Source organism: Lacerta agilis, chromosome 17 (genome assembly GCF_009819535.1).
Source record: "Lacerta agilis isolate rLacAgi1 chromosome 17, rLacAgi1.pri, whole genome shotgun sequence".
NCBI classification, from domain to species: domain Eukaryota; kingdom Metazoa; phylum Chordata; class Lepidosauria; order Squamata; family Lacertidae; genus Lacerta; species Lacerta agilis.
The window spans coordinates 25,636,346-25,660,582 of record NC_046328.1 but is presented as its reverse complement, the minus strand read 5'-3'; the positions used below and the strand labels follow the sequence as shown (position 1 = coordinate 25,660,582).

General features: G+C 50.2%; 1 protein-coding gene across 36 annotated transcripts in view; it reads left to right on the top strand.

Annotated features, from left to right (window-relative positions):
• Positions 1-21,179, top strand: part of NRXN2 (neurexin 2) — a 285,739-nt gene extending 264,560 nt beyond the window's left edge. For 20 of the 36 annotated variants that reach the window (XM_033136170.1, XM_033136168.1, XM_033136167.1 and 17 more), the window contains 2 exons: positions 422-500; positions 19,030-21,179. In XM_033136170.1, the coding sequence (XP_032992061.1) occupies positions 422-500; positions 19,030-19,925 (975 nt within the window). In that variant the 3' untranslated portion in view covers positions 19,926-21,179. The remainder of the gene's footprint in view (positions 1-421; positions 501-19,029) is intronic. The other 16 variants (XM_033136173.1, XM_033136182.1, XM_033136180.1 and 13 more) reach the window with 3 other exon arrangements.
• Positions 21,180-24,237: the final 3,058 nt, after the last annotated feature.

The window sequence follows — 24,237 nt, the reverse complement described above, 5'->3', positions numbered from 1 at the left end:
CAGTGGCACAACTGGGATTTTCCGTTAGACACCCTCTGCCACTCCAGGCTGGTGTGGACCCCACAAACATCCACTTCTCTCATCCCAGAAAACCACATACAGAAGCTGCCTTCTGCTGTGTCAGTTCATCTTGCACTCATAGGCTGCGGTGTTAAACCTGTCTGCAAAACAGGAGCTCAGTCCCTGATCTGTGGCTGTCCCTGGAGTGCAGGGGCCTGCCTTAAGACCACGTGGAGGCATTTCCAAACCTGTAAGGATGAGAGGAGTGGCAGCAGGTGCAACTGGCAATTGGACCCAGATATTCCTGAAGCAGGAACCAGAGGTGGCAATGAGGGGAAGGGGGTTGCTCCACTGGGAGTGGTTGCGACGGGAAGGCCTTTCCTCCGCTGACACCCTGCCTCTCGTCTTCCTCTCTCTGCAGAACACAGACGACCTCTTGGTGGCTTCGGCTGAGTGCCCCAGCGACGACGAAGACCTGGAGGAGTGCGAGCCTAGTACTGGTGGGTCCTTTTCCATCCTCTCAGCCCCGGGGCACACCCACAGCCAGGAGGGGGAGGGGAGCGCACAGGTTCTCATGCACAGGCCCACCTCCTTGCACCATGCACAGGTAGTGCCCTCACAACAGGGGTATCGGTCCAGGGGTCCTTGTGCAACTGGCTTGCCAAAACCAACACAACACAGTAGCAAGACATCATCCAATCTCTTCTCTTCTCTTCTCTTCTCTTCTCTTCTCTTCTCTTCTCTCTCTCTCTCTCTCTCTCTCACACACACACACACACACTGCCTTCTCCATACTCTGCTCTGCACATGGGAGCCTCCTCAGAGGTGGGTGCTTCTGTGCTTCCGCGACGGCGTTGCGCAAGTGAGGCACTTGGCATCCTCAAAATACCAGTGCTTGTGTCTTTATACCCTGATTTCCAAGGTAATTTTCCATAGCCTCTTAAAAACGGTAGAATACAAAATTAAAAGTGAAGCAAAGCACTGAGAATACACAGCAGCGTTTAGAAACACTCCCCGAAATAAGAAAAAGAAGAGAAACTATCAGTCATAAAAGGCCTCTTCAACTGCACCTAAAAATGGAGAGTGCTTGACAGACTCCCCCCCCCAGAGAATTTTGCACTTGTGGAGCCCCTCCCCCAAGTATCTGCCAATTAAAGTAGAAGTGCTCAGTCCTCATTCAACTTGTTGGGAGGAGGGGATTTGCCCGAGTGTTTGTTTGTTTTAAAAAAATACCTTCTGTACTTGTGCAAATCTATGGCGGGGGGGGGGGGTCCCCAAGGCATAACAATGCCTGCTTCCTGCTTCCTCAGTGGCCTTGCTTTAGCTCCCCTTCCTGTTGGCACTCAGCACCAACTGAGTTTGCTCATAGAGTGACTGCACCTTACACACCTTGTATTTACCACTGCCTTGGAAAGAAGGGCAGTCTTATTCTCCGGTTGCAGGCAGAAGGGCCAAGGAATGGAGCTTCACATATATGACCTTCACAAGAAAACACAATATTGTTACAGGGGGGAAGCACCGGGGTTGAGAGGGAGCAGCTTGCCTATGGCCACCTACTTAGTTTCACGTCAGAGGCAAGATTCAAAATGGACCACTGAACTCTACCCTTGCAACACTGTTTAAAACATTCAGTCGGGAGCAGTGTAAAAACCCAGCCATGGTCGCCAAGACCTGCCCAGGTGCTAAAAATACGGGCTTTACACCCACCCACCAATGGCAATCGGGCTTGTCCCCTGGCACGCCTCCTTTGGACTGCTGTGCCAAAACTTCCAAAAGCAAACCATGAAAAGGACCTGCCTGCCCGCTACAGGAAGCAGGGGCTGTAGCTCATCTTTTGCACACAAAAGTTTACAGGTTGAGTCTTCAGCATCCCCAGGTAGGGCTGGGAAAAGATTCCTGCCTGAAGCCCTGGAGAGCTCCTGGCGTGGGACACTGTGCCAAACCAGATGGACAGGTGGGCGGGTTTGGGGTAAGGCACCTTTACTTTGCACATGATTTGGGTCAGAGATTGTTCTTGGTGCTCAGTTGGAAGCTTCCATGCCTTGCCTTGTCTGGACTAATGCACAACGGAAGCAGACCCCCCCACACACACACATATGACATCCCTGCATCCCTCCCCGCCCCAGCCATGTGTGAATAGATAGACAAAGCCATTCTCGACACACATACCATCCAAATCATGGCGCTGCTGCTGCTGCTGCTGCTGCTGCTGCTGCTGCTGGTGCAAACCATGGCCAGCTGTGATTGGGGTGCAGGGCGGAGCAGCAGTTACGTGACAGCCATATCCAGCACTCTGCACGTGCCGTTTAGGAACCCCCCCCCCCAAAAAAGTGGCCAGGAACATATTTGTATATATGTATTTGTTGTAAGCATTCCAAAACTGCTTTCAGGTTTGCAGTCTCCCAAAGTGGTTTTACATCACAATGTTAAAACAGTATAACATCCATAGAACTTAATGCAATTTGAACTGGCCCATCCTTCCACAACCTGGGGCCCTCTGGAACCTTTGTACCAAAACGTCCACCACCCTGAGCCCAGCAGAGTTGGTGGCAGTTGGCTGGTGGAAAGCTGTAGCCCAAAATACCTGGAGGGGCCCAGGTTGGGGGTGGCTGCATGGGCCTTTCTTCCAGCATTCCCCACCCCACCCCACCCCACCCCAGGGCTGGGGCTTTTGGGTATCTGCACCTTTAAACTCAGCTTGTGGCATCTGCTTTGTCTACAACATCAAGCCATTGAGAGAGGTGGGAGTGAATGTTTTCTTGCTCATAGAGCTTGATGGAACTGAGCAGCAGGGTCATGGGTATGCCACAATTCTGGTGAAGCGAAGAAGGATGGTTCTTGGTGCCTTCCTTAGCTTTGTGAGAATCTTTGCTGTCACCTGCTGTTTTGCAAAGCAAGTTCCTAGCCTTGTGGCTGCAAAGATATGCTTGGAAGTGTGTGAGAGGGGGCTTCCCTATCGTATGCAGCTCCTGGCCCATCCCCATGACTATTGAGAAACCAGAACAAAATATGCCAAGGAGCAAGCCTTTTTGTAAACCGCTTTGAGATATTTTTTTACAATCAAGTGGTGTATAAATTTTGTGACATAAATAAATACATAAATATAACTCCAGTCATATATGCAAAATAACAGGGAGTTCTGCAGGTCAGCCAAGTTTGCATATTTTTTTCTGGTTGCCGAGTGTAGGAATCACAGCTAAATCACACTCCTCAGTGTAAAAGGGAAAGAGATAATCTCTCCACTCCTGCAGGGTGGGATGGGAGGAGCAGAGCAACCCTCAGCAGTGATAAGAAAAACATCAAATGCAAACCCTAAAAGCTTCTGAAGTTTGAGCGATCTTTCTGCAATGCCCCAGAAAACAGACTCCTAGAGCTTGCTACAAAAGGGATGTCTATTCATGTGATATTGCCCCAAGCTCATTGCCCGCAGTGGGGAGGCAGGGAGAGAGAATGAGGAAGGAAAGAGGCCCCCTCAGTTCAGGGTCCCCTCTCAGAGCTGCTGCTCCCAGATGGGGTCCAGTTTGAGGTTTGGGAGGTGAACATGCTTGGTGGCAGAGGAGGAGAAGCAGGTCAAGGTCAATGGGGAGCCTTCACAAGATCAGGTGTTAACTGAAGAGGAAGAAAAAGCCACCTGGCGGCTGCTGTGGTGTAGACCCACTGACCAGCCTGAGAACCCACAGCTTTGATCAGCGTGTCTCCACCCCCACCCCCAAAAAAAGGTCTACAGAAAGGTGTTGCTGGAAGCTGACTTCCTCTGAATCCCTGTTAATCTGGACCAGTTTTTTCTGCGGCTCTCGAGCCTCCAGCAAGAGACTTTCCCACCCCCTTTTGGAGATGCCAGCAAGGCTGAACCTGGCAGCCACCCTGCCCCTGCACTGCAGCCCTTCAATGATGTGGCTATTAGCAGTGTGGCAGCAGACCAGGGGACAAGCCCCCATGCAATATCCTCTCCCCTTTCAGATCCAACCCTCGATGGTGCCAGAGCCACCTTCCTACCACCATGAGGAAGGCATGTTGCAGTTCTGAATATGCTTGTCCACATAGTCTTAGCAACTTGAAGATGTAGTTGTGACCTCTGGTCTCTGAGTCCTTCAGCTGCTGTCTTGATCTCGGTGGACATCTGTGATTCACTTGGGCTGATCTTGCTCCCTGTTCCCCCAGCATTGAGGGTCCTGCTGGCCCCAGCTGTCAGCTCAGATCACCCTGGACAAATGCCGGCCTCTCCCCATGACAGGCTCTCTCTCTCTCCCTCTTCAAGTGAAGTGGTTCTGACGTGGGCCTCAGCGCTGCCCCCCCCCCTGCAAAGGCCAGCACAGAAACACAAACGTCCTGCCACACATCTTCCACGCTTGCACCCAGACAGATAAGCTTGCCAGGGTTAGGCTGGGAGGGCCCCAAGTTTAAATCCCCACTCGGCTATGAAGCTCTCTGGGTGGCCTTGGATTAGTCACCCTTTCTCAGCCTGGCCTGCCTTGGTTGTAGTGAGGATAAGATTGTGAAGGAGCTCGAGACACCTGGGAACAGGGTAGAGGCAGGCCAGATGCCCAGAGGTTAAAAGCAGAGGGTGTGAGGCTTCTAGACTAGTTTGTTTCCTGGCAAAAGGACAAACTTCTCATTCCCAAACAACAGGACTGGGTTTGAATTAGGCAGTGGTGGTGTTGAGAGGGAGCAGAATAGTCTGGAGCTAAGGCAGCACAGTGGAAAGCCCGACCATGGGGGTCATGGCTTTACAAGAGAAAGTGCTTTTCCCCTCCAAGGGATCACCTTTCCCCATGAGCCCAGGGCGTCTTCAGTTTGCCTTCTTCACAGCACACGTCTGCAATACCATGGGTGTGAATCAGGAAGGAGCCGTGACTCAGTGGCAGAGCAGCTGCTTGGCATGCAGAAGGCTCCAGCAAAATCCCCAGCATCTCTAGGTAGGGCTGAAAACAGCCATTCAATGAGACCAACTAGGAGGGACATAACCCCCTTTTCTGTAAAGCACTACTGACCCACAGGTCGGGGGAGGCTCCGTAGCCACCCAGAGTGGCTGGGAAAACCCAGTCGGTTGGGCAGGGTATAAATAATAAAATTATTGTTAATGTTATTATAGGCTGCTGATGGTTTGGGGGCTACTGGCCAGGATGACTCTTCTACCTTCACACTCAGAAGCATTAAGTGCCTCTGAATACCAGTTACTGGAAACTGCAGGAGAGGAAAGTTGTTGCGTTTGCGCTCAGGTCGTGCTTGTGGGCTTCCCCTAATGAGCATCTGGTGGGCCACTGTGAGATCAGGATGCTAGACTAGATGGACCCCCCTTGGGCCTGATCCAGCAGGGCTCTTCTTGGCAGGGGAGGCATGGAAGGCGAGGCATCCTCTGTGGCTGGTCACTGAATTTCTCCTTGTCTTCATGGAGCAGGAAGGATCCAGCAGTCCTAGGATCATAGCACTGCAGAGTTAGAAGGGATCCTGGTGGTCATCTTATCCAACCCCCTGCAATGCAGGAATCTCAACTAAAGCATCTGTGACAGATGGCCATCCAACCTCTGCTTAAAAACCTCCAATGCAGGAGAGTCCACCACCTTCCACGGGAGTCCATTCCACTGTCAAACAGCTATTAATGCACTTCTGATGTTTATAGGGAAGGGGAATGAGCAGTGCAGGACACGCCATGTAGGAATATGGGGAGATGACCTACTAACTGACAGGCCCACCTGGACCCACCCACCCCTGTGCCAGGGGACTTTCCCCAGATACCAAGGGAGAAGCTCTTGGCATTCCACCAGGGGATCTGCTCTGCCATCTGGTCCCATCAGCAACACAAAGAGTGAGCCCTTTCACTCTATAGTCATTATAGATGGGAGGGGGGTTACTCTCAAATCTGAGCAGAAGGAGTGGGAAATGGGTGTACCCACCTAGCAGCATCAGCAGAGGAGCCTGGAGTGAGACCCCACTTCCTCATCCACTTTCTCTTTCTGTTCTACCTGAGGTTAGAGGTAATCTCTTCCAGGTGCTTCTCAACCGCTAGGTTGGGCATCCCCACCCCCAGCTCTGTACTTGAAAATGAGCCTCCTCCTCACTCTGGTTCCTGACCAGCACCTTCAGGCATTCCCCAAGCAGTGGGAGACACAGCCAAGAGCCAGTCCCCCAAGGAATTACTTGCAGGCAGGGACACACACACACACACACACACTACTGGGCCTGGCTCACTTCAAAGGCAGGTTCCACTGCCCACTTTCCCTCCTCAGGAGGCCAAAGTACTCTTCCTCGCACCTCCATGCCCCAAAGATCACGGCAGCTGAGAAGGTCCTTTTCTTCAGAAGAGCCCTGACACAGCCTCCCTCCCTTCCGCTTCTCTCCTTGCTATCTGTTTTGTGCCTGCAGCAATATCAGCTCTGGCTGTGATCTCCTCAGATCTTAGCACTTGGTGGCTTCTGGGATTAGTGAGAGGAGGAAAAAATGCCTCGAATCAGAAGCTGCCATTCCCACCAGCTAAGCAGGGGCTGCCCTGTCATGGATGAGACAGGAGGCAGCTTGCGGAAGGCAGGAAGGGAAGAAGATGTTGGCGACGGCAAAGAGAGAGAAAGAGAGCATGTCGCCTGATAGGAGCTGGGGCTTTGTGCTGAGGCCTGCACTTCGTGGGCAATGGCTGGCCTGTCATGGAGAAACTGGTAGGAGAGAGAGGCAGGGAGGTCAGCACCAAACCAGCCCCTTTACCTCCACTTCTTGCAGTACTGCCATGGTTGAGAGCTGTGGCTGTTGGTGATGCGTCACGGTGCGGACCTGCATTCCACAGGCCATGCCAGCCGCACAGCAAATACGCTGGACCCCCTGCAGATCCATGTGCCTCAAAAGAGCCAGTTTGTGCAGCCCAGAGAAATGAATGCAGCGTGTGCGCACGGCTCAGCTCCTCTTTTAGTTCTGCAGCTCTGGTCTTCCAATATTTCCAGTTTAGTGCTGAAATGTTTGGTGGGAGGGAGGGGGCTGCTATCCAGATCTGCCTCTTTAAACAGCCAAGACAGAAACATCTAGAAGCATTTCAATGCATCTCAGGCCTGAATATCTCTCCCTTGGTGTCTGTTGCTGGCTTGTGCCTAGGGACAGAGGACCTGCTCTGCATGCAAGAAGGCCACAGGTTTGATCCCCAGTGGCATCTCTGGGCTTCTGGAACACCAGGGAGCCACTGTCAGTTAGCATAGGTGATGCTGAGCTTGCTTCTGTGTAAGGCCCTTCCCGATGCTTGTCTGTGTTTAAATCATCCCTTAGTACAGAAGCAGGAGAGCTGGAAGCACACTTGGCTTTTCAGAGGAAGAGGAGAGCTCAGTGGTGGAGAACATAAGAAGAGCCTGCAGTTGCTTTCCGCCCCACTTCCTACCCCAAATAGAGCAGACCTTCCAAGCACCCATCATGAGCTGTAAACTTTCTTTAAGCAGGGAGGCCTACCAAAGGCCACCTGCAGAGGCCACTTGCAGAAACAGTGAGAAGGAGGAGAGCTTTCTCTGGCCCCAGGGCATATCTGGGGCTCCCCTCACACCATCCACAAAGCAAGGAGATGCTTCCTTTGGTTTATTTGAAGTATTTCTGTCCTCCTCTTCAACCAGAAAAGGAAAGGCTCCCAGGATAGTCACAACTGTAAGGCAGTCCATGCCCTCAGACTATGAAGACCCAACACAAAAGGAAAAGGAATGGGGATGGAAGAGGAGCAGGAGAGGAGAAAGCAAACATAGACACTAGTTCTTATTTACAGTGTTCTGGAAGAGGCAGCATCCAAGGACCCAGAAGTTGGTGATTTATTGGCTGAACTGATAGAAAGGACCTACTGCCCATTTCTCCCTCTCTTGGAATGACTCTGGAGGGAGGGAGTTGGAGGTGCTGGTCTTCCTGCAGAGGGGAGTCCCTTGGCCATCCCCATTGGGGCTTTCTTTCATTTGCTTGCCAAGCCTTCTTTGTAAAGAACACACACCACACCAAAAAAAAGGAGAGGGTGGAGACACAGCAGGTGAAGAAGCCCAGATATTTGATCCAGGCTGGGCACAGAGGCCAAAACCCCTGATAATATCTCTCATATAACATAAGAACATCAGAAGAGCCTGCTGGATCAGGCCACTTGCTCATCTAGTCCAGCATCCTGTTCTCACAAGGCAAATCAGAGGCAGGGTTTGAGCGCAAGAGTCCTATCTCCTGTGGCTTCCAGCAGCTAGTATTCAGAAGCATTGCTGCCTCCAACTATGGCAGCAGAGCAGAGCCATCCTGGCTAGTAGCCATCAATAGCCCTCTCTCCCGCCTCTGGGGCACAGCGTTGCTTGCCCATCCCACCAGGGACTCATCTGGGCTGTGTGCAATGTGTGTGCGTTGGTCTGTCTCGCTCTCTGTTGCGAGAGCCCCCTCTGCCTGCAGCCTGCCTGCCTGCATCACATCCACAGCTCAGTGCTGCTGCTCCACGCCAGCCTCTGCAGCAGCTCAGCCGCCTCCGCCTCTGCAGGAGGGCCTTTTTCCTTGAGCCTGCCTGGAGAACTTTCGGCTATGCCTTCCTGCAAGAGAGGCTTATGAAACCAGAGAAAGAGAGAGATTATTTCCAAGCATTCAATCCTGGAATTATTCCGTCAAAACAGCCATGAGCAATTAAGGAGAACCGCATGCCTTGTATGCTGAAGACCACATGCTCATCTGAAGGACCTCAGGCTGGGAGGAGGCTGGCTGACACCGAAATCCATCCATCTCAGCATTGCCAAGCCAGCTGACAGCCTCTTTCCAGGGCCTCATACAGCTCTTTCTCAGCTGTACCTGGAAATCCCAGATATGGATCTTGGAAGCCTTTAAATACGGGCTTAAGAAGCTGCCTTATACAGAGTCAGACCACTGGTCCGTCTTGCTAGTATTATCAGCAGTGGTTCATCAGGATTTCAGACAGGGAATTCTCTCTGCCCTACCTGGAAATATCAGACATTGAGCTAGGCAAGCGGCTGCCCTCCCACTGAACTCTGGCCCTTCCTGTAAAACCAAAACAAGTTTCCAGTCCTCATTTCCGGCTCTGAACATAGGGCTGATTTAAATTGGGGCAGAAAGAGCCGCCTTATGCCACTGAGCAACAGAGCCTTGACCTGTTGTTGAGAGGGTCACTGGAGTGGCCCAAGCAAAAGAGAGATTTTCCTCCCCAGACAACCTGCAGAATTCATCACCAAAGGATGTTGAAATGGCCAAGCTGCTCTGTGGCTGTGAGGAACAAAAGGGACTTCTGCACCATTTCATCAATTTAGCTCCCTTTTAAGGTTTTCAAATAATTTAAGTATTCTGGTGATTAGATGGAGGATGTGAGAAAGAGGAGAGGAGAGGAGAGGAGAGGGGGGAATTGTAGAGGCTTTCAGGGAGAGGAATTTTTTTGGGGAGGGGCACTGAAGCTGTTCTTTGGTCCCTGTGATTTCCCCCTGCATTTGCCCACATTGATTTCTAGAATAGCTCTGAAGACATAAGGGTTGGGCACTTGCAATGTCGTTCCCCCACAATTAAAAATGAAAGCTGAGATTTTTCTGCTCCTGGACTCTCTGCTAGGGACTGAACTCTGCCTTCGCTTCAGAGGTTATGGGCTCCAAGTCTTCTTGACCCCTCAGTTCCTTCCCTGGCCCATTTTGCAATCTTAAAAGCTCTGTTTGGGGCTGGTTCCCCTGGTGAGCAGCATTGTGATATCTTTTCCCAAACACACACACACACACACACACACCCCAGAGCCAGCCCTGTCCTGGTTAGCTTTGAGGAACACTCTATGTAGACAGTGGCTCAGGGGGAGGGCAGCTGCCTGTGTCACTCAGAGCTTTTTTGCTGCCTTGTTTCACCAGTGGTAGCATGCGCCTTTTGCACAAATGAGCATGAGCACCTGCAAGCAACACCTGCCACACTTGCTGTTGGGGTCTAACCTACAGGGCAACCCTGTCCCCACTTCTGGGCCCCTTATCTGGCTACCCCTAGCCCCAATGTAACACCCCTGTTGACCCAACTTCCTTACCAGCTCTAGAGTTCATGTGGACAGCCCATGGGTCACATGCAATGGGAGATAGCCCCTTCCCGTATGTGACTACCTGGTTACCTTCCACAGGTAATTAATTAATTAATAGGAAGAGCCTCGGTCTTATTTAGTCATATAGAGAGCAATGAAAGAAAAAGTGGATAAAGTCCTCTATCTTTCCCCTGTTGCATGGGCAAAGGCAGAGATCAAGAGGAGTGTTGGAAAATATACCCTGTAGGAATGCTGTGGGAATGGAGTGGAAGCGGGCTAGTGTGAAGGCTCTTCTTTGCATAGGATTCGTCAGGTCACTCATTTAGTGAGCCAGAGATCTTACTGCCTTCACGCAAGGAAACCACGTAGATAGGATGGCCGAGTTGGATAGAGTCAAATCCAGTGCTTCGTCCCTGTCTACAATCCATTTGCGGATTTTGTCTTTAAAAGTCACTCGCTCCAAGGGCATCTCGTGATGCAGAATACAGGCCTGCCCTTGCTTAAGGGACACTGGCACTGAAGCCTTGAGGAGAGGACAGTTGGCTTCAGAGGAACCTCAGCAACAGGAATATGGCATGAATGCTTCTGAGAATAAAACACCCCTAAGCTTGCCAGTTCTGTGGGTGGTTCCCCCCCCCCCCACCAGACGCAAAATATTCTGAAGATGAATGGAGAGATGTTCTTGCTCACCCTGGAATCAGTTCACCACCCATTATAATTGGGTCACACATCTTAAAGTCAGTTGATTAACCAGCGAAAGCTTAATTCAAAATAACTCAGCATGGCTATTGATTTGCAGGGCCTCCCTCCCCCCCAACTGACAGTTTCATTTGAGGCAGTCCATTTGGCAAACAGCTCAGCTTTCTATACCAGAAATTAACTTCCTCAGATAAGTCACATTTGCACAGTTTGGGGAAACATAACAGCTAGCAAGACACAGACCACTCACTGCCTCCTGTAGAGGGCAGGGTTATGGTTAGGGTTCAGGTTTTTATGACTCCTGGGCAAGAGACTTCCTGGAGATACCATTGAAACCAGAGTCTTTTTCAGCAGTGCCTGGAGAAGTCAGATTGAGCCTGGGACCTCCCCATGCAAAGTTGAACCTCTTCCACAGACCTACAGCCCTTCCGAGTAGCCCTGGGAGAGCAGCATGCCCCAGCTCAGCCCAGCCCTGCATCCTCATGGCCCCACCACCTGCCTTCATGTTCTCCCTCTGGGCTTAGCCCCCCATGAAGGGCAGCCCTCAAGGAGCTTGCACTCCTGGGTGCAGAATGGGGCTGCCCTGGGGCTTGCTTATCTCCTGGGGTGGCTGCCTGTCCACCCCCAGACCATCTGTGGGTGATGAACCTCATGCCAGTATCCTGCACATGACAGCCTCTAAGCCATCTTGTCAGCTGGGGCTGGTGGAGGGGTAGATTTTGGCCCATGGAGGCAGATGTTTCAATGACGGGGCTGAGATTGGAGTCCTGGACAGTTTTAATTTTCTGAGGCCATTTTGTCCATATCACTGCAATGAGATATGAAGACCATTTTCAAGGCAGGTTTGTTTTCGTTTTAAACAACAAGCAGCGGCAGCCGCCTTCCTTTACTGAACTATAAATTATCTTACACTTTGTTCAGCACCCTTAGCAGGTATATTGAGATTTTAGCAAGACACAAAGAAATTCTGCCTGCTTAAAGGGTAGGTAATTAGTCAGTCAGGAAAAAAGATTCAAATGAAAAAGGTTGCCTCACCTGTCCTGCACCTGCTCTCCTTACCTGGGCAGGGTGACCTCCACTCACCTCTGAGGAGTCACTCAGGCCATGACCCTTAACCTCAAGCCTCTAAGCCCCCAAAGCCATGTTGAAGTCAAGAGTGCCTCTGCACACATACAGAGTGCCTTCGCTCAGCTTACAGGAGTAGGATGGGTGGGGAACAGGGTGGAACTCCCAGGCATGTCTGAGGCACAGAGAGGGCCAGACCAGCCCATCTCTGGCACAAGCATGGTTTCTGTCAACAGGAAGGCACCCATCCTCCTGCAGTTTCCTCTCCCCTGAGCCAAAGGAGCATAATCACTTTTAGGCTGCTCCCCCCCCCTCCACCCACCCACCCATCCTCCCTTGGGAATTGCTGAGCAGCCGCTGCAGCCTCCTGTCTCCCCACCCCAAAAAACGGTTCCTCTTTGATGGGAGCCTTGCTGATGCCTTCTCCCCTCCCTTCTGGATGATCAAAAGCAGAGACAGGCTCCTTTGTGAGCGGGTGCCAACTGTTTCTAAAGGCTTGGGGAGAGGGGGGGCCACCCAAGGAGCCAGCAAAGCAAGATAGAATCCACTCATTAAAAAGCATATTTGGATGGGGTTTTAATTAATGGAGGAGGAGGATGCAGTGGTAGAATGGAGGGGAAAGGGAGGACAGAGACCACTCCCCCTACCCTCAAGCCTTCCACTTCCTCCTCTTCTGTGGGGTTGGGGAGGTTGGTGCTATTCCACATGTCCCGCTTTTCCACAGAGAGGCACATTTCTTCCCAGCTAAGCCATCACCTCATGCCAATCCACTCAGGGCCTGGGTGAAGCCCTGCAGCCTTCTGAAGTGACAAGGCCACTGCTTTGGGACTGCCTAGTTGAGTACTCTTTGTGTGAAATCCAACAACCACCCCCCCCATACACACACACCACAGCTTTTTAGCACTTTTGGTGGCCAAGTCCAATTACCGGTACTGCCACAGTTGACTATGCCACATGCCGCACTCAGGTCCTGCTTGCAGATTTCCTGCAAGCAACTGGGTGGCCATTGTGAGAACAGGATACTGGATTAGACAGGCCCCATTGGCCTGATCCTGATCATGCTGCTACTGCAGGGCTCTTCTTCTGTCCTTATGCTAAGTAGGCAGCCCTCTCAGAGCTCCAAGTGCCAGGGCAGAAAAGCCTTCCTGAAATGGGCAGTTGGGCCCATGAGTCCTTTTGTCCCTGGTGACCCATTTTAATCATTTGGTATCAAGAAGAGGGGTTCTCTCTGCTGCTCTGTAAATGCTTGTTGGTTTATTGAGATTTATGTCCCATCTTTCTTTAAAAAATCTAATGCAGCTTTCAAGCAAGATAAAATATTATTCATAAGCAGCAGCCGCAGCCAAATGATAGCAGCAATATCGGAGAGAACTGCTTGGCAACTCGGGTGTCTAAAAGTCAACAAAAACCTACAAACAGATGAAGGTTTAAGGCTCCACAAAAACTCGCCAAGGTCCATGCTGCCTTTCTAAACCTAAACCACAATGGGAACAGGCAAAAGTCCCTTGGGAGAATGCTCCAAATTTTATGTGCCTCACCCAACAAGGCTCTGTCTCTGTATCCTGTTCCATAAAACTCCTTGGATGGCTTGTAACATTTCAAAACACAATAAAATGAGATGACTTGGGGAAGCGCTACAGCTCAGGGAAAGAGCCCCTGCTTGGCATGCAGAAGGTCCCAGCTTCAGTCCTGGCAGCTTCTTCAGGTAGGACTTGTGCAGGCTCCTGCCTGAACCCCTAGAGAACTGTTTCCTGGGAGGAAGTAATCATAGGCAGCTTCCTCTCTTCCACATATATTTTGAAACAGCAAGGTCAAAAGGGGCACTGATACCAGCTCCTGGGTCAGGAGCACCTCCATCAGCAGGATGCCACCACTAGCGCTGCCGCCTCTGCCACCCAGTGCCTCCGACACTTTTAAAAATCATAGCTGTTGGATGCTGAGCTGAGAGGGAACCCAAAGGCCGCCTTCCTGTCCCAATCAGTTCTGACCACCTCAGGGCTTAACTCCTACATTCCTATTTGAATCAGCCCTTTATTCAAAACCACAGACTGAATTTGTACTTTGTTTTGGGTGGTGTCTGCTTTAAATGCAAACAGCCCCAAGTTCAATCCCTGGCTTCTACCAAGTATCACAGGTGGGAAAGGGTCATGTCTGAAGCCCTGGCGAGGTCCTGGCAGTCAGGGTGGGCAAGACTGAGCTTAGCTCGATGGCCCACTAGATAAGATCAGAAGCTTCTGGCTGCAGCTGGATCAGACCAAAAGCCCCTCACAAAATGGGAAGCCCCCGTTTTGTGAGTGCCACAGCACCTTTCCCTCTTGGTATTGCTATGTGTTGAAAATTGCCCATTTACTCCTCTCCCTGAGCTTGGGCTGCTGAACTTTCCAGAAAATCACTACAGAGCCCACAAAGTGTTCTAGGTTAGAATAAAGCCCTCTTGAAACCAACCATCTTGTCTCTGTGCCCAACCATGGAGGTCTGGAAGCTTTCAAGAGCTCATCTGTGCAGCAGCCCATTTTTGGAATCTCAAAAGCAGGGCATGAAGTCAAACAACTTCTTCTCTGCCCTTTGCAGGTATCCTTCCACCCAAGCATCCCAAAAAAGCAACAGTGCATGGCTTGACTCTCCTAACTACGCCTAAGGAGGAGGCATCTCTGCAAGAGGCTTTTGCGACTGTAGCATAGCATGTGCCCATCTGGAAAGGCTTCAACCCTTTTCCCTGTGCTCTGGGAGTGTTGGTCAGCTGTGTAGTTAACAACTCACCTGGTTGCCAGAGGTGACTAGGAATTTCCATGCAGGCGAGTGCGTAGAATAATCTAGTCATCTCTATTTTCTGCAATGGGGCTTTCTCTCCTCTGTGGCCAGCATGCAAATGCTGGTTACTGGGGGGGAATGCAGGCTAGTAACTTTTGTGGGCTTATTTTAAAAGGGCAGGTTAGACCACCACCTCCCATCCTCCTTCACCATGGTGACTATTTAATTGTTATTTTTAATGTGCACATTAATAGTAGACACACAATTAACATCATGTCTACTTTGTACCTAACACTCCTCTTCTGTGTCAGTGGAATTCTATCTTGGAATTAGAGATGTTTCTTTAGCCTTCTGGAAGGCCAGTAACCAGAAAAAGGTGCCATCAGCTCAGAAATAGGTGTATGTACAGCCAGGCATCCCTTCATCTCTGCATATTTATCCCTTCTTCCAGTAACAAACTCAGGTGGGCGAGTGCCAATAGGATTGGAGCCAAACTGGGGCCACCCAGAAAAAAGAGAGGCGTATCAGCATTCTTGGGGGAGGCCTGGGATTTGCCGAAGTGCAAATGAAATAAATAAAAACCAGGAAATAAACCCAACGAGCAACTGAGTAAGGACTCAGCATGCTTAGTAGCCACAGAATTTATGGCACTTGGTTGGAAATTTTAAAATGGGGAGAAGAGAAGGGAATGGAATGGGCAGGCAGGCACACTAAACAGGACCACTCCTACTCAGAGACGAGGCTACACTACAGTGTAGACACTACAGTGTAGACACTACAGTGTCTATGCCCACCCTTCAAATAAACAGAAGATTTTACAGGACAGCTTACTCAACAACTTTGATCTACAAGTGATCTACCGCAGACATCCAGTGATCTACCGGTAGATCACGATCTACCTGTTGGACATGCCTGGACTAGATGATCCTCAGGGTCCTCCCTTCCAACTCTACACTTGTATAATTTTATTATTCATCTCCATCTAGAATCATACCAGGGAGCAGCTCAGCTGCCTCTGGCTCACACTGGAGCAGGGCGAAGGGAAGGAGCTGTGGGGCCAGAGATGCCTTTCAGCTGGCCCCTCCCTCCCAATGGGGCTCCCGTGTATTTTCCTTTGCTTTATTTTGCATACCTGCCATTCATTTGTTCATTCCAGTTCTGCTCCCCTTCACCTGCAGCCTGCGCCAGCCTGGATTGTTAGTGGTGCAGAAAGGTGGGGGTGCTTGCATTGGCAGCATAGATCCTACAATAGGCGGCACAATGGGGTGAGCCCTCCGTGCTTTGAACCAGGTGCCCTTTGGGGTTTCGGGTGCCTCCTGCATGGAGAAACCCCCAGTGAGTGATGACAGAGAACTGCATGGAGCCCCTTTTTCTCTCTCTTTCTCCCCAGCCTATGTTGGCCTGATCAGGCTGTAGTGCAACAGCATCGTTTTGGTAGGCTGGGAACATCCCTCCATCCTCAGCCACAGCAGCTCTGCTGTCTCCTGGTGGAATTAGCATTTAGATAGCTGGGTTTATCTCCCAGGAGCACATCCCTGCCCTTCCCGACATGCTTCTCCATCGCTGGCAGCTATTAACGCAGCCACCTAGCTTAGCCTGCCTTTCTTCCTCGCTCAGCCTCTGCCCCCTCTCACTCTCTGGGGTCCTTGGCAACCCTCCCCTTCCTACAGATTGCCACTGCCCCCCACCTGCCTGGCATCACCAGCTCACCTCCTCAGTTTCTCATTTCTCCTGCACAGGGGGGCACCACCGTAGGCCAGGAGGAGGAAGAGGATAGAATTTATAGCTCACTTGCTTGCCAAAAGAGCTTCCAAGGGGTGCCAGTTTCCCTGCTCTCCCCTTTCAAGCCCAGGCAGGTCCCTCCTTACCAAAGCAGGGTGGGGTATTTCATTTTTGTATTGAAAAGCTGCCTTAAGTTAGTTCAATCTCATGCACGTTTACTCACATGTAAGCCCCACTGAGTTTTGTGGGGCTCAATCTCAGCTAAGTGTGCAATGGATGGCCACATAATTGGAATTCCATATGAGTAATTTGAGGTTGGGAGGGGTGGAGAGAAAAATATTGGATTGAAAAATTATGATAGCACACTCACAAGAAAAAAGGGGTTTCTTGGAACCAATCTGCTGTTCTTTTCTTCAACGCTTTCATGTTGACCTCTGGCCTGCTATACCTTGGTCTTCTTCCAGCAACCATGTGAAGGAACTCCTTAATAGACCCATTTTGCAGATGAGGAATTAAAAGTTAGATGTGACCAAACCTGGGATTCAGAGTCACAAGCTCCCCTCCCAAAAATATTTAAAATCCCCATGGATATTCTCACAACCGTCTCACAGCATATTCTCACAACCGTTTCGGCACTTTGTACCTACCAAAAAGGCAAACATTTTGGGTTATCCTGCTTTGCTCCCAATGGATGCACATCTTCAACTGTCCTGCTGAAATCCTGCAACTAGTCATACCACAAAATGCTCTGGGATTTGCTGCTGCTGTTTAGCTTTAGCACCAGGGTTCCCCTCCAGACAGCAATAAAGCGAAAACACTGGGGAAACATCACACAACAACTAATAAAGCAGAACAATATGAGGATGGTCCTGTATGAATCCACTGCTAATGCACTATTATTATGTCGATGTTGCAGAACACACACAAACACAGCCCATCCTGGAGGGGCCCTGGAAACGAGGCAGTGAGCATACTCCCAAACTTTCTCAGACATGAGCAGTATTGAAAGCAGAATTGCATATAACCACCCCAATGCCAGTACAGTGGTACCTCTCGTTACGTACTTAATTGGTTCCGGAGGTCCGTTCTTAACCTGAAATTGTTCTTAACCTGAAGCACCACTTTAGCTAATGGGGCCTCCCACTGCTGCTGCCCGATTTCTGTTCTCATCCTGAATCAAAGTTCTTAACCCGAGGTACGATTTCTGCGTTAGCAGAGTCTGTAACCTGAAGCGTCTGTAACCCATAAGGCAATGTTCCTGTGTGCAGATGGAAAGGGGTGGGGGAACCAAATCTCTACCTGCTATACACTTGGTCATGTCTGCCTGAGTTGCTCCTCTTTCTGTCTGTCTGTCTCTCTCTCTGTCTCTCTTTCTCTCTCTCTGTCTCTCACGCTCACGCACACACAAACACAAACAGAAAGTAGACACTGCATGTATCTCCCATAACTCCGTTCAGGGGTGTGGGGGTGTTTTTTGTGTTTTTTACCTGCATCTTTGAAGAAGCTCCTTCTGCGCACCCTCCATCCATGCCGCCAACCTTTCCCTGCCTAAGGCACTCGGTAGTTGTGCAGGGGCAATGCTCCCCGACCCTGGACTCTTCTCTTTCCCCCAATTCACCTGAGAAACCTTTTCCTCGTGCACCAGGGTCCTGGGTGTTCAGATAGGGTGGAACTTGACACTTCTTTTTGTCACCCCTTCTCCCAGCTGACATATTTTGCACATGATCAGAGGTGCTTTTGTCTTCCAAGCATTCTAGACAGGTGGTGCCCTCATTCAAGTCAGGGCTGGGAGAGGGGGGTTGGGGATCAGTTCTGAGAGGGGAGCAGGGTAAAAACTCATTGGGAGAGGGCAGGCAGACAGGATTCCTGGGTCTTGTTTCCCCGAGGTTTTGAAGGACACCTATTCAGAGATTTGTCAATTTGTTTCCCCTCTTACCCAATCCCAGTGGCAGAAAACTCCCTTCTGCTTGATACCACAAGCCATTTCGATTTATGACTAAATATGTATCCTCTCTGCACTCCCAATTTGGAAAGGGCCAAGGAGCTAGAGTTTCAGGCTCCCTGGTTCAGAATGGACCATTGGTTCTGAGTACTGCTGGGGGGGAGGGGGGAAATTGAGACACCCCAAGAAAGGGGGAAAGGGGTGACTGTTTCGGGATGGGGATGTGGGTGGGGAAGGGAAGATTTGAAATGATGCAGTCATGGAAAGAAAAGAACAGAAATGAATCTAGCGAGAAAGACATTTTTTAAAAAAGCAAGATGCAGAGAAAGATGTTTAAAGAAAAGAAAAGAAAAAAAGTTGGTTTTTCTCCAAAAAACATTCTTACCTAGTTTTCTTTTTTGTAATTTTTTTTCTTCATGCTAATATCACACGGCCTATTTGTTGATGTAAGTTGACTGAATTCCGTGGTTTGCTCTCTTATTTTTAAAAACAAACAGAAAGGGAAAAGAGGAAGAGGCAAGAAAAGGCAATATTAGTGTTTTAGCAGGAGAGGATGGGAAGCCAGCCAGACAGCCGAGGGTTTTATTGCTCTTAATTCTGCTGTTTTATCTGTTTAATTTTTTGCGCATTAAATGACTTTTTTAATTCTTTTTTTTTCCTTCTTCCTTTGATTATGATTTCTCTAGACTAATGTGTTGCAAAGGAGAGAGAGAGGAGGAAAGAAAGAGGACAGTTTAGTGGCCAGGGATGGAGACGGAGGGGTTTGGCTAGCTATAACTCTCGTGGCTTGAGTTGTCTTGTGTCAAGGGGGCAGGGCGCCTGCGAGGTCACTAACCCGCTCTCCCCTCTTCTGTCTCTCCCCCTTTTCTCTCTGTTCTAGGAGGTGAATTAGTATTGCCCATAATAACAGAAGACTCCCTAGACACCCCTCCAATTGCCACCCGGTCTCCATTCATCCCCCCGCCTCCCACCTTTGGCCCCTTCCTAACCGTAGTCGAGACCACCAAAGACACCCTTTCCCCGCCATCCCATCCAAGGCCCCCTTGTCTGGCCGACCAAGACGACAGCGACTGCGAAGAAGGGATCGAGGCCTCCGGCTATGCCTCGGGCGAGGTTTTCGACTCCAGCCTGCCCCCTACTGATGACGAAGATTTTTATACCACCTTCCCCCTGGTCACGGATAGGACCCTAATAGGCCGGCCGGAAGGAGCTTCCAAAAAGGCCCAAGGATACCGCCCCAACCTTAGGACAGGACTGCCGGCTTCACCCTCCGTCCCTGACCTCTTGACCTCCACAACCTCTCCCAATCTGGTCCGTAACATTCCCGCCGGCAAAATGAACAACCGGGAGCCCCTCAACCCCCAGCCAAAACAGTACCCCCCACTCTCCACCTCCTTTGAGCCCGACAAGCTAAACAGGCTTAAGTACCCAGGTATAACCTCTTCCCCCAATTTCCACAATCTGCCCACAGCTAACCCCACCGGCCCCGGGGAGAGGGGCCCCCCTGGTGCCGTGGAGGTCATCCGGGAGTCCAGCAGCACCACCGGCATGGTGGTCGGGATCGTGGCGGCCGCGGCCCTCTGCATCCTCATCCTCCTCTACGCCATGTACAAATACCGCAACCGGGACGAAGGCTCCTACCAGGTGGACCAAAGCCGGAACTACATCAGTAACTCGGCCCAGAGCAACGGCACGGTGGTCAAGGAGAAGCCAGCCGCTGCTGCCAAAACGCCCAGCAAGAGCAAGAAGAACAAAGACAAGGAATATTATGTCTGAGCCCCCCCTCCTAGCCCCCCCAGCCCCTGCGTGCGCCAGAGAGACCGACACCCAGCCGGCACACGCAGTGGAGCCACCCAGACCTACACGCACCCAAACTTTCTGGAGAGGAGACCACCCAAGCGCATCCTTCCCCTTCTTCTGCATCCGAGAGGCCAGCTGATGGCGCCCTCCAGTGGCCACCTCCAGCCGTCCCTCTTGGGTTTGCTCATCCCTCGTTTACTTTAAGCCCTTTCCTCCTCACACACAAAAAAACACCACACACAAAGGAACAATAGCAAGAAGGTTGCAGGGTCTCCCTCCCTCCCCACCTCCTTTTCCACCCTGGCCATCCAGCCCTGCAGGGTTGCTGTTTTTCCCCTTAGGCAAACGGAGGGGGAAGGCCGAGGTGAAGGGAGGCAGCGTTGGCCTGAAGAGGGGGACGCTGGGAAGGAGGAGGATTAAGGGGGGGATTTCAAGCTTCCCGGGTGAGGTTGGAGCCAGGATGCTGCTTTGTGATCTGTCCGCAGGAGAGTCTTTGCCCCTCTCTTTGTTGAGGGGCTTTTGGTGTGGAAAACAAAAAAACTGGGGTCCACCCATCTTTCCTCACCCCACCCCACCCCAGCACCATGCTCTGAAACAGAGATGCCTAGCTGGAGCTCACAACTCTACAGAACCCTATAACTGAACTAGGGGGCAGAGAGGACCCACAGCGGCCAAAAACAACCTCTACTCCACCTCCTCCTCTCTCTCTTGGAATTATCTCAAGCAAAGGGGTCTGTCCTTTCTATCATTTCTCTCTCTCTCTCTCTCTCTCTCTCTCTCTCTCTCTCTCTCTCTTCGTTAATGTGTCAGAGTCTTGGAAATGTGTGGAATAAAACAAAAAGATTTTTAAAAAGAAAAACTACTAATTATAATAAAAGAAGCAGGTGACGTGGATTTTGCTTGCGCTGTTGGGCTGAGGACTCCCGCCTTCCCCAACAGCCAACACCTAGCCTGTCTTGTAATAAAAAGAGGGAGTAAAATTGAGGCGGTGTTTGACACCCATAAACCAATGCAGTGGAGCGCAGCTTTGGGGTGCAGCTGCATTGTGTGTGTGTGTGTGGAGGGGGGGTGGATCAAGTATCTCCTGGGGGTTTTGTTTTGCAGGGGTCCAAATGAACCAATCTTCAATACCTTCCATCCCTTCCCCGCCCCTTTTCACTCTCCCTTGGATCAAGGTGCTACTATATTGTGGTCTTTCTTTAAACTGTGTTACAAGCATGTGAAATTTGGGCTGACTTTTAGTTTTATGTCGTTTGTCGGGGCCGGTGTCAAGGAAAAGAAGTGTGTATGGAGCCAGACACAGCAGTAGCAGCAAGGACATCCCTTTGCATCAAAGCTGCAAGCAGACCCTGGCGGTTTCTCCAAAGAGCGCAATGGCCAGTGGGAGGAGGGCGAGGACGTGTCCGTGTGTGGTGCAAGTGGTGAGCGCGTGCAGAGCGCATGGGCGCAGCTGGGGGTCCAGTGTCTCTTCCCTCCCTGCCCTCCGGCTGCCTTCCCGGTTCTTCCAAAAAAAAAAAGAGGGAGACAAAAAGTCAAGAGGAAGCCATAGATAACTCTGAGCAGAGTTCGATCTATCTATCTATAAATACACAAAGATATATATATATATATATATATATATAAAGATATATATAGAGATATATAAGATATAAAAAGTATACATAATATATGGAGAGTTTAAAGGCGGCCGTTTGAAGGAAGGGTCAGGGAAAGGCTCTTGGCTCCAGGAGTCAGATGGAAGGGTCTGCGATGGCAGCAAATGGCCAGTTCCTACATTTGCCCAAGGTCAGGGCTGGGGAGCTCCACCATTCAGATCCTAGGGGCGTTGTGGGGATGGACCTTTCCTCCCCAGGTGAGTTTTGAGGGTATACATGAGGGGTGACGGCTTATTCCAAGACGGCAAGAATAGCCCCTCGGCCTTTCCTCTGGGTGTGTTGGGTGCCGAGTGGCCCTTTGAGAGGGAGAATTTGGGGTGACCATTGAGGGCGTTTGAGGGGCAGAGAGGCAAGCCAGGTTAGCTCCAGGGGGGTGGAGGGGACAACTCAACAGTGTTCTCATCACCCATCTGCTTTCCCAGGAGGATGGCCCAGGGCAAGGTCCATTAGGGTTTCAACACCAGAAAGGGCAGTCCCTCCCCCAACCCAAAGCATTAAAAGTTTGTAACAAGTTTTGCCTGAATCTTCAGTGATTTACTTTTGCAAGAAGAGCCAGGACTTACTGTGACATTTGCCTCCCTGCTGCCTTCCATAGCAACTGAGACTCTTTGTCCCTGATAAAGGAGCTCCAAGCTCAAACTGCTCCCAGAATTGAATCCCGGAATAATGCAAGTCGGAGAAGGGTCTTTGGAAGGGTCTGCCATGCACCCTTGAGAAGATGGTTCCCACCCTGTGGTTCTCCTGCCGTCTGCCTAGAATTGTAGAGTTGGATGGGACCCCAAGGGTCATCCAGGCCAGCTCCCTGCAATGCAGGAATCACAGCTAAAGAATCCCTGGCAGATGGCAGCCCTTCAGTCATTTGAAGACAGCTGCCATGTCACCCCCTCAATTGTCTGTTATCCAGGCTAAATGTCCATCAGTTATGTCCACCTGTTATCTCACAGGGCTCAGGTTTCCAGGCCACTTGTGATCCTGGCCACCTTCCTTTGGACACCCTCCAGTTGGTCAGTGCCCTCCTTAAAATGGACCCAGGCCCCCCAATGCAGCCTGATCAGAGCAGAACCATCACTTTGCTCCTCACCCCTCTTCCTGGCGTGCCACTCCTGCCGCCACAGCTGGCCCCCTGAAATTTGGGATAGGGAAGAAATTCTACAGAGTTTGCATTTAAAGGTGAGCCCTTCCCCAGTTTGCACTTTTCTGAAACAATCTGAAACAATAGACGGCAGCCCTTCTTTTAAATTCTCACTTCTCCAAACTTTGCAATTGAGTTCTCTATTGCAGATGAAAAGGTAGGGAAAATCCACACTGAAATGGTGGGTTTTTGTGAGGACTTAGGGGGATATTGCAAACTGGTGTTGAAATGAGGAAGTGAGAAGCACCAAAATGGATAGGTTTGCCCTCCCTTCTTACATTTGTTTTGTCACAATCTGGGCTCAGGTGACAGCCCAGGTCAGCGAAAAGTACCGTATTTTTCGCTCCATAAGACGCACCAAGTTTTTAGAGGAGGAAAGGGGGAAAGCCCCGTTTTTGGGGTGATCAGCTCACAGTTGAGCAGCTTCTTTTGCAAAGGGGAAAAGCCCCTTTTTTGAGGATCAGCTCAAAGTTGTTGAGCTTACTTTGCAAAGGGAAACAATCCTGTTTTTATGGGGGTCAACTTACAGTTATGCAGCTTTTTTAGGAAAGGAAAGGGAGCGGTTTCTACAGTTTCCAGACAGATAATCTAATCAGCCAGTCACATGTCGCTGGGGAAACAAACAGCCTCCATCTGCAGAACATTCATTTTTTATTATTATTAAGAATTTATTAAAATTTTCAGATTAAAGACATAAAAGACAAAAAGAAAAAAAGAAAAAGACATAAACATTAAAAACCTACAACTTATAACTACAAACCACTACAAAACAAAAAAATACAACATAAAAAATACATCTAATTACACAAAAATAAAAACCAATTCCAACAGAACATTCAACAATGGAGGCCTGGGCAAGGGGGCGGGGCCAGAAAGGGAGCCAGCGATCGACCACACATTCGCTCCAGAAGACGCACAGACATTTCTCCTTACTTTTTAGGAGGAAAAGGAGTGTGTCTTATGGAGCAAAAAATATGGTTTTGGGGGGGTGAGTCTTTAACAGCCTTTAAACAGCTGTTAGGCATGACTTTGCAGAACTTAATTGGGACCTGGGATGGACTTGGCTGGAAGGGAGGATTTTCCACCAATGCAGATCTTTGCCATTTTGTAATGCAGTTTAGGGGGGGGGGCTAGAGGCAGCTCTCCCTGCTGCATGACCCATTGAGGAACAAGGGGTCTTGCCCTGTATGGTATCCAGGAGGCTTTATTACTGCTGCAATACTATACTCACTTACCTGGGAGTAAGTCCATTGAACTCAATGCAACTTAATTCTGAGTAGGCATGCGCAGGCTTGTACTGTAAGCAACTGGGAATAGTTGTGCTTTAACCTCTGGTGTGTATAAAAAGAGATGCTGAGATTCGAAAGGAGAACCTGCATTAATCTCAAACAATTTGGCAGCATTTTAGATCTGGATTAATCTTAACGTTTTAAAATATTTTGAAGTTTCACTTTTCCAAGTCCAGCTCGGTAGGATGCCTTTCAAACTTTTCCATCTTGCC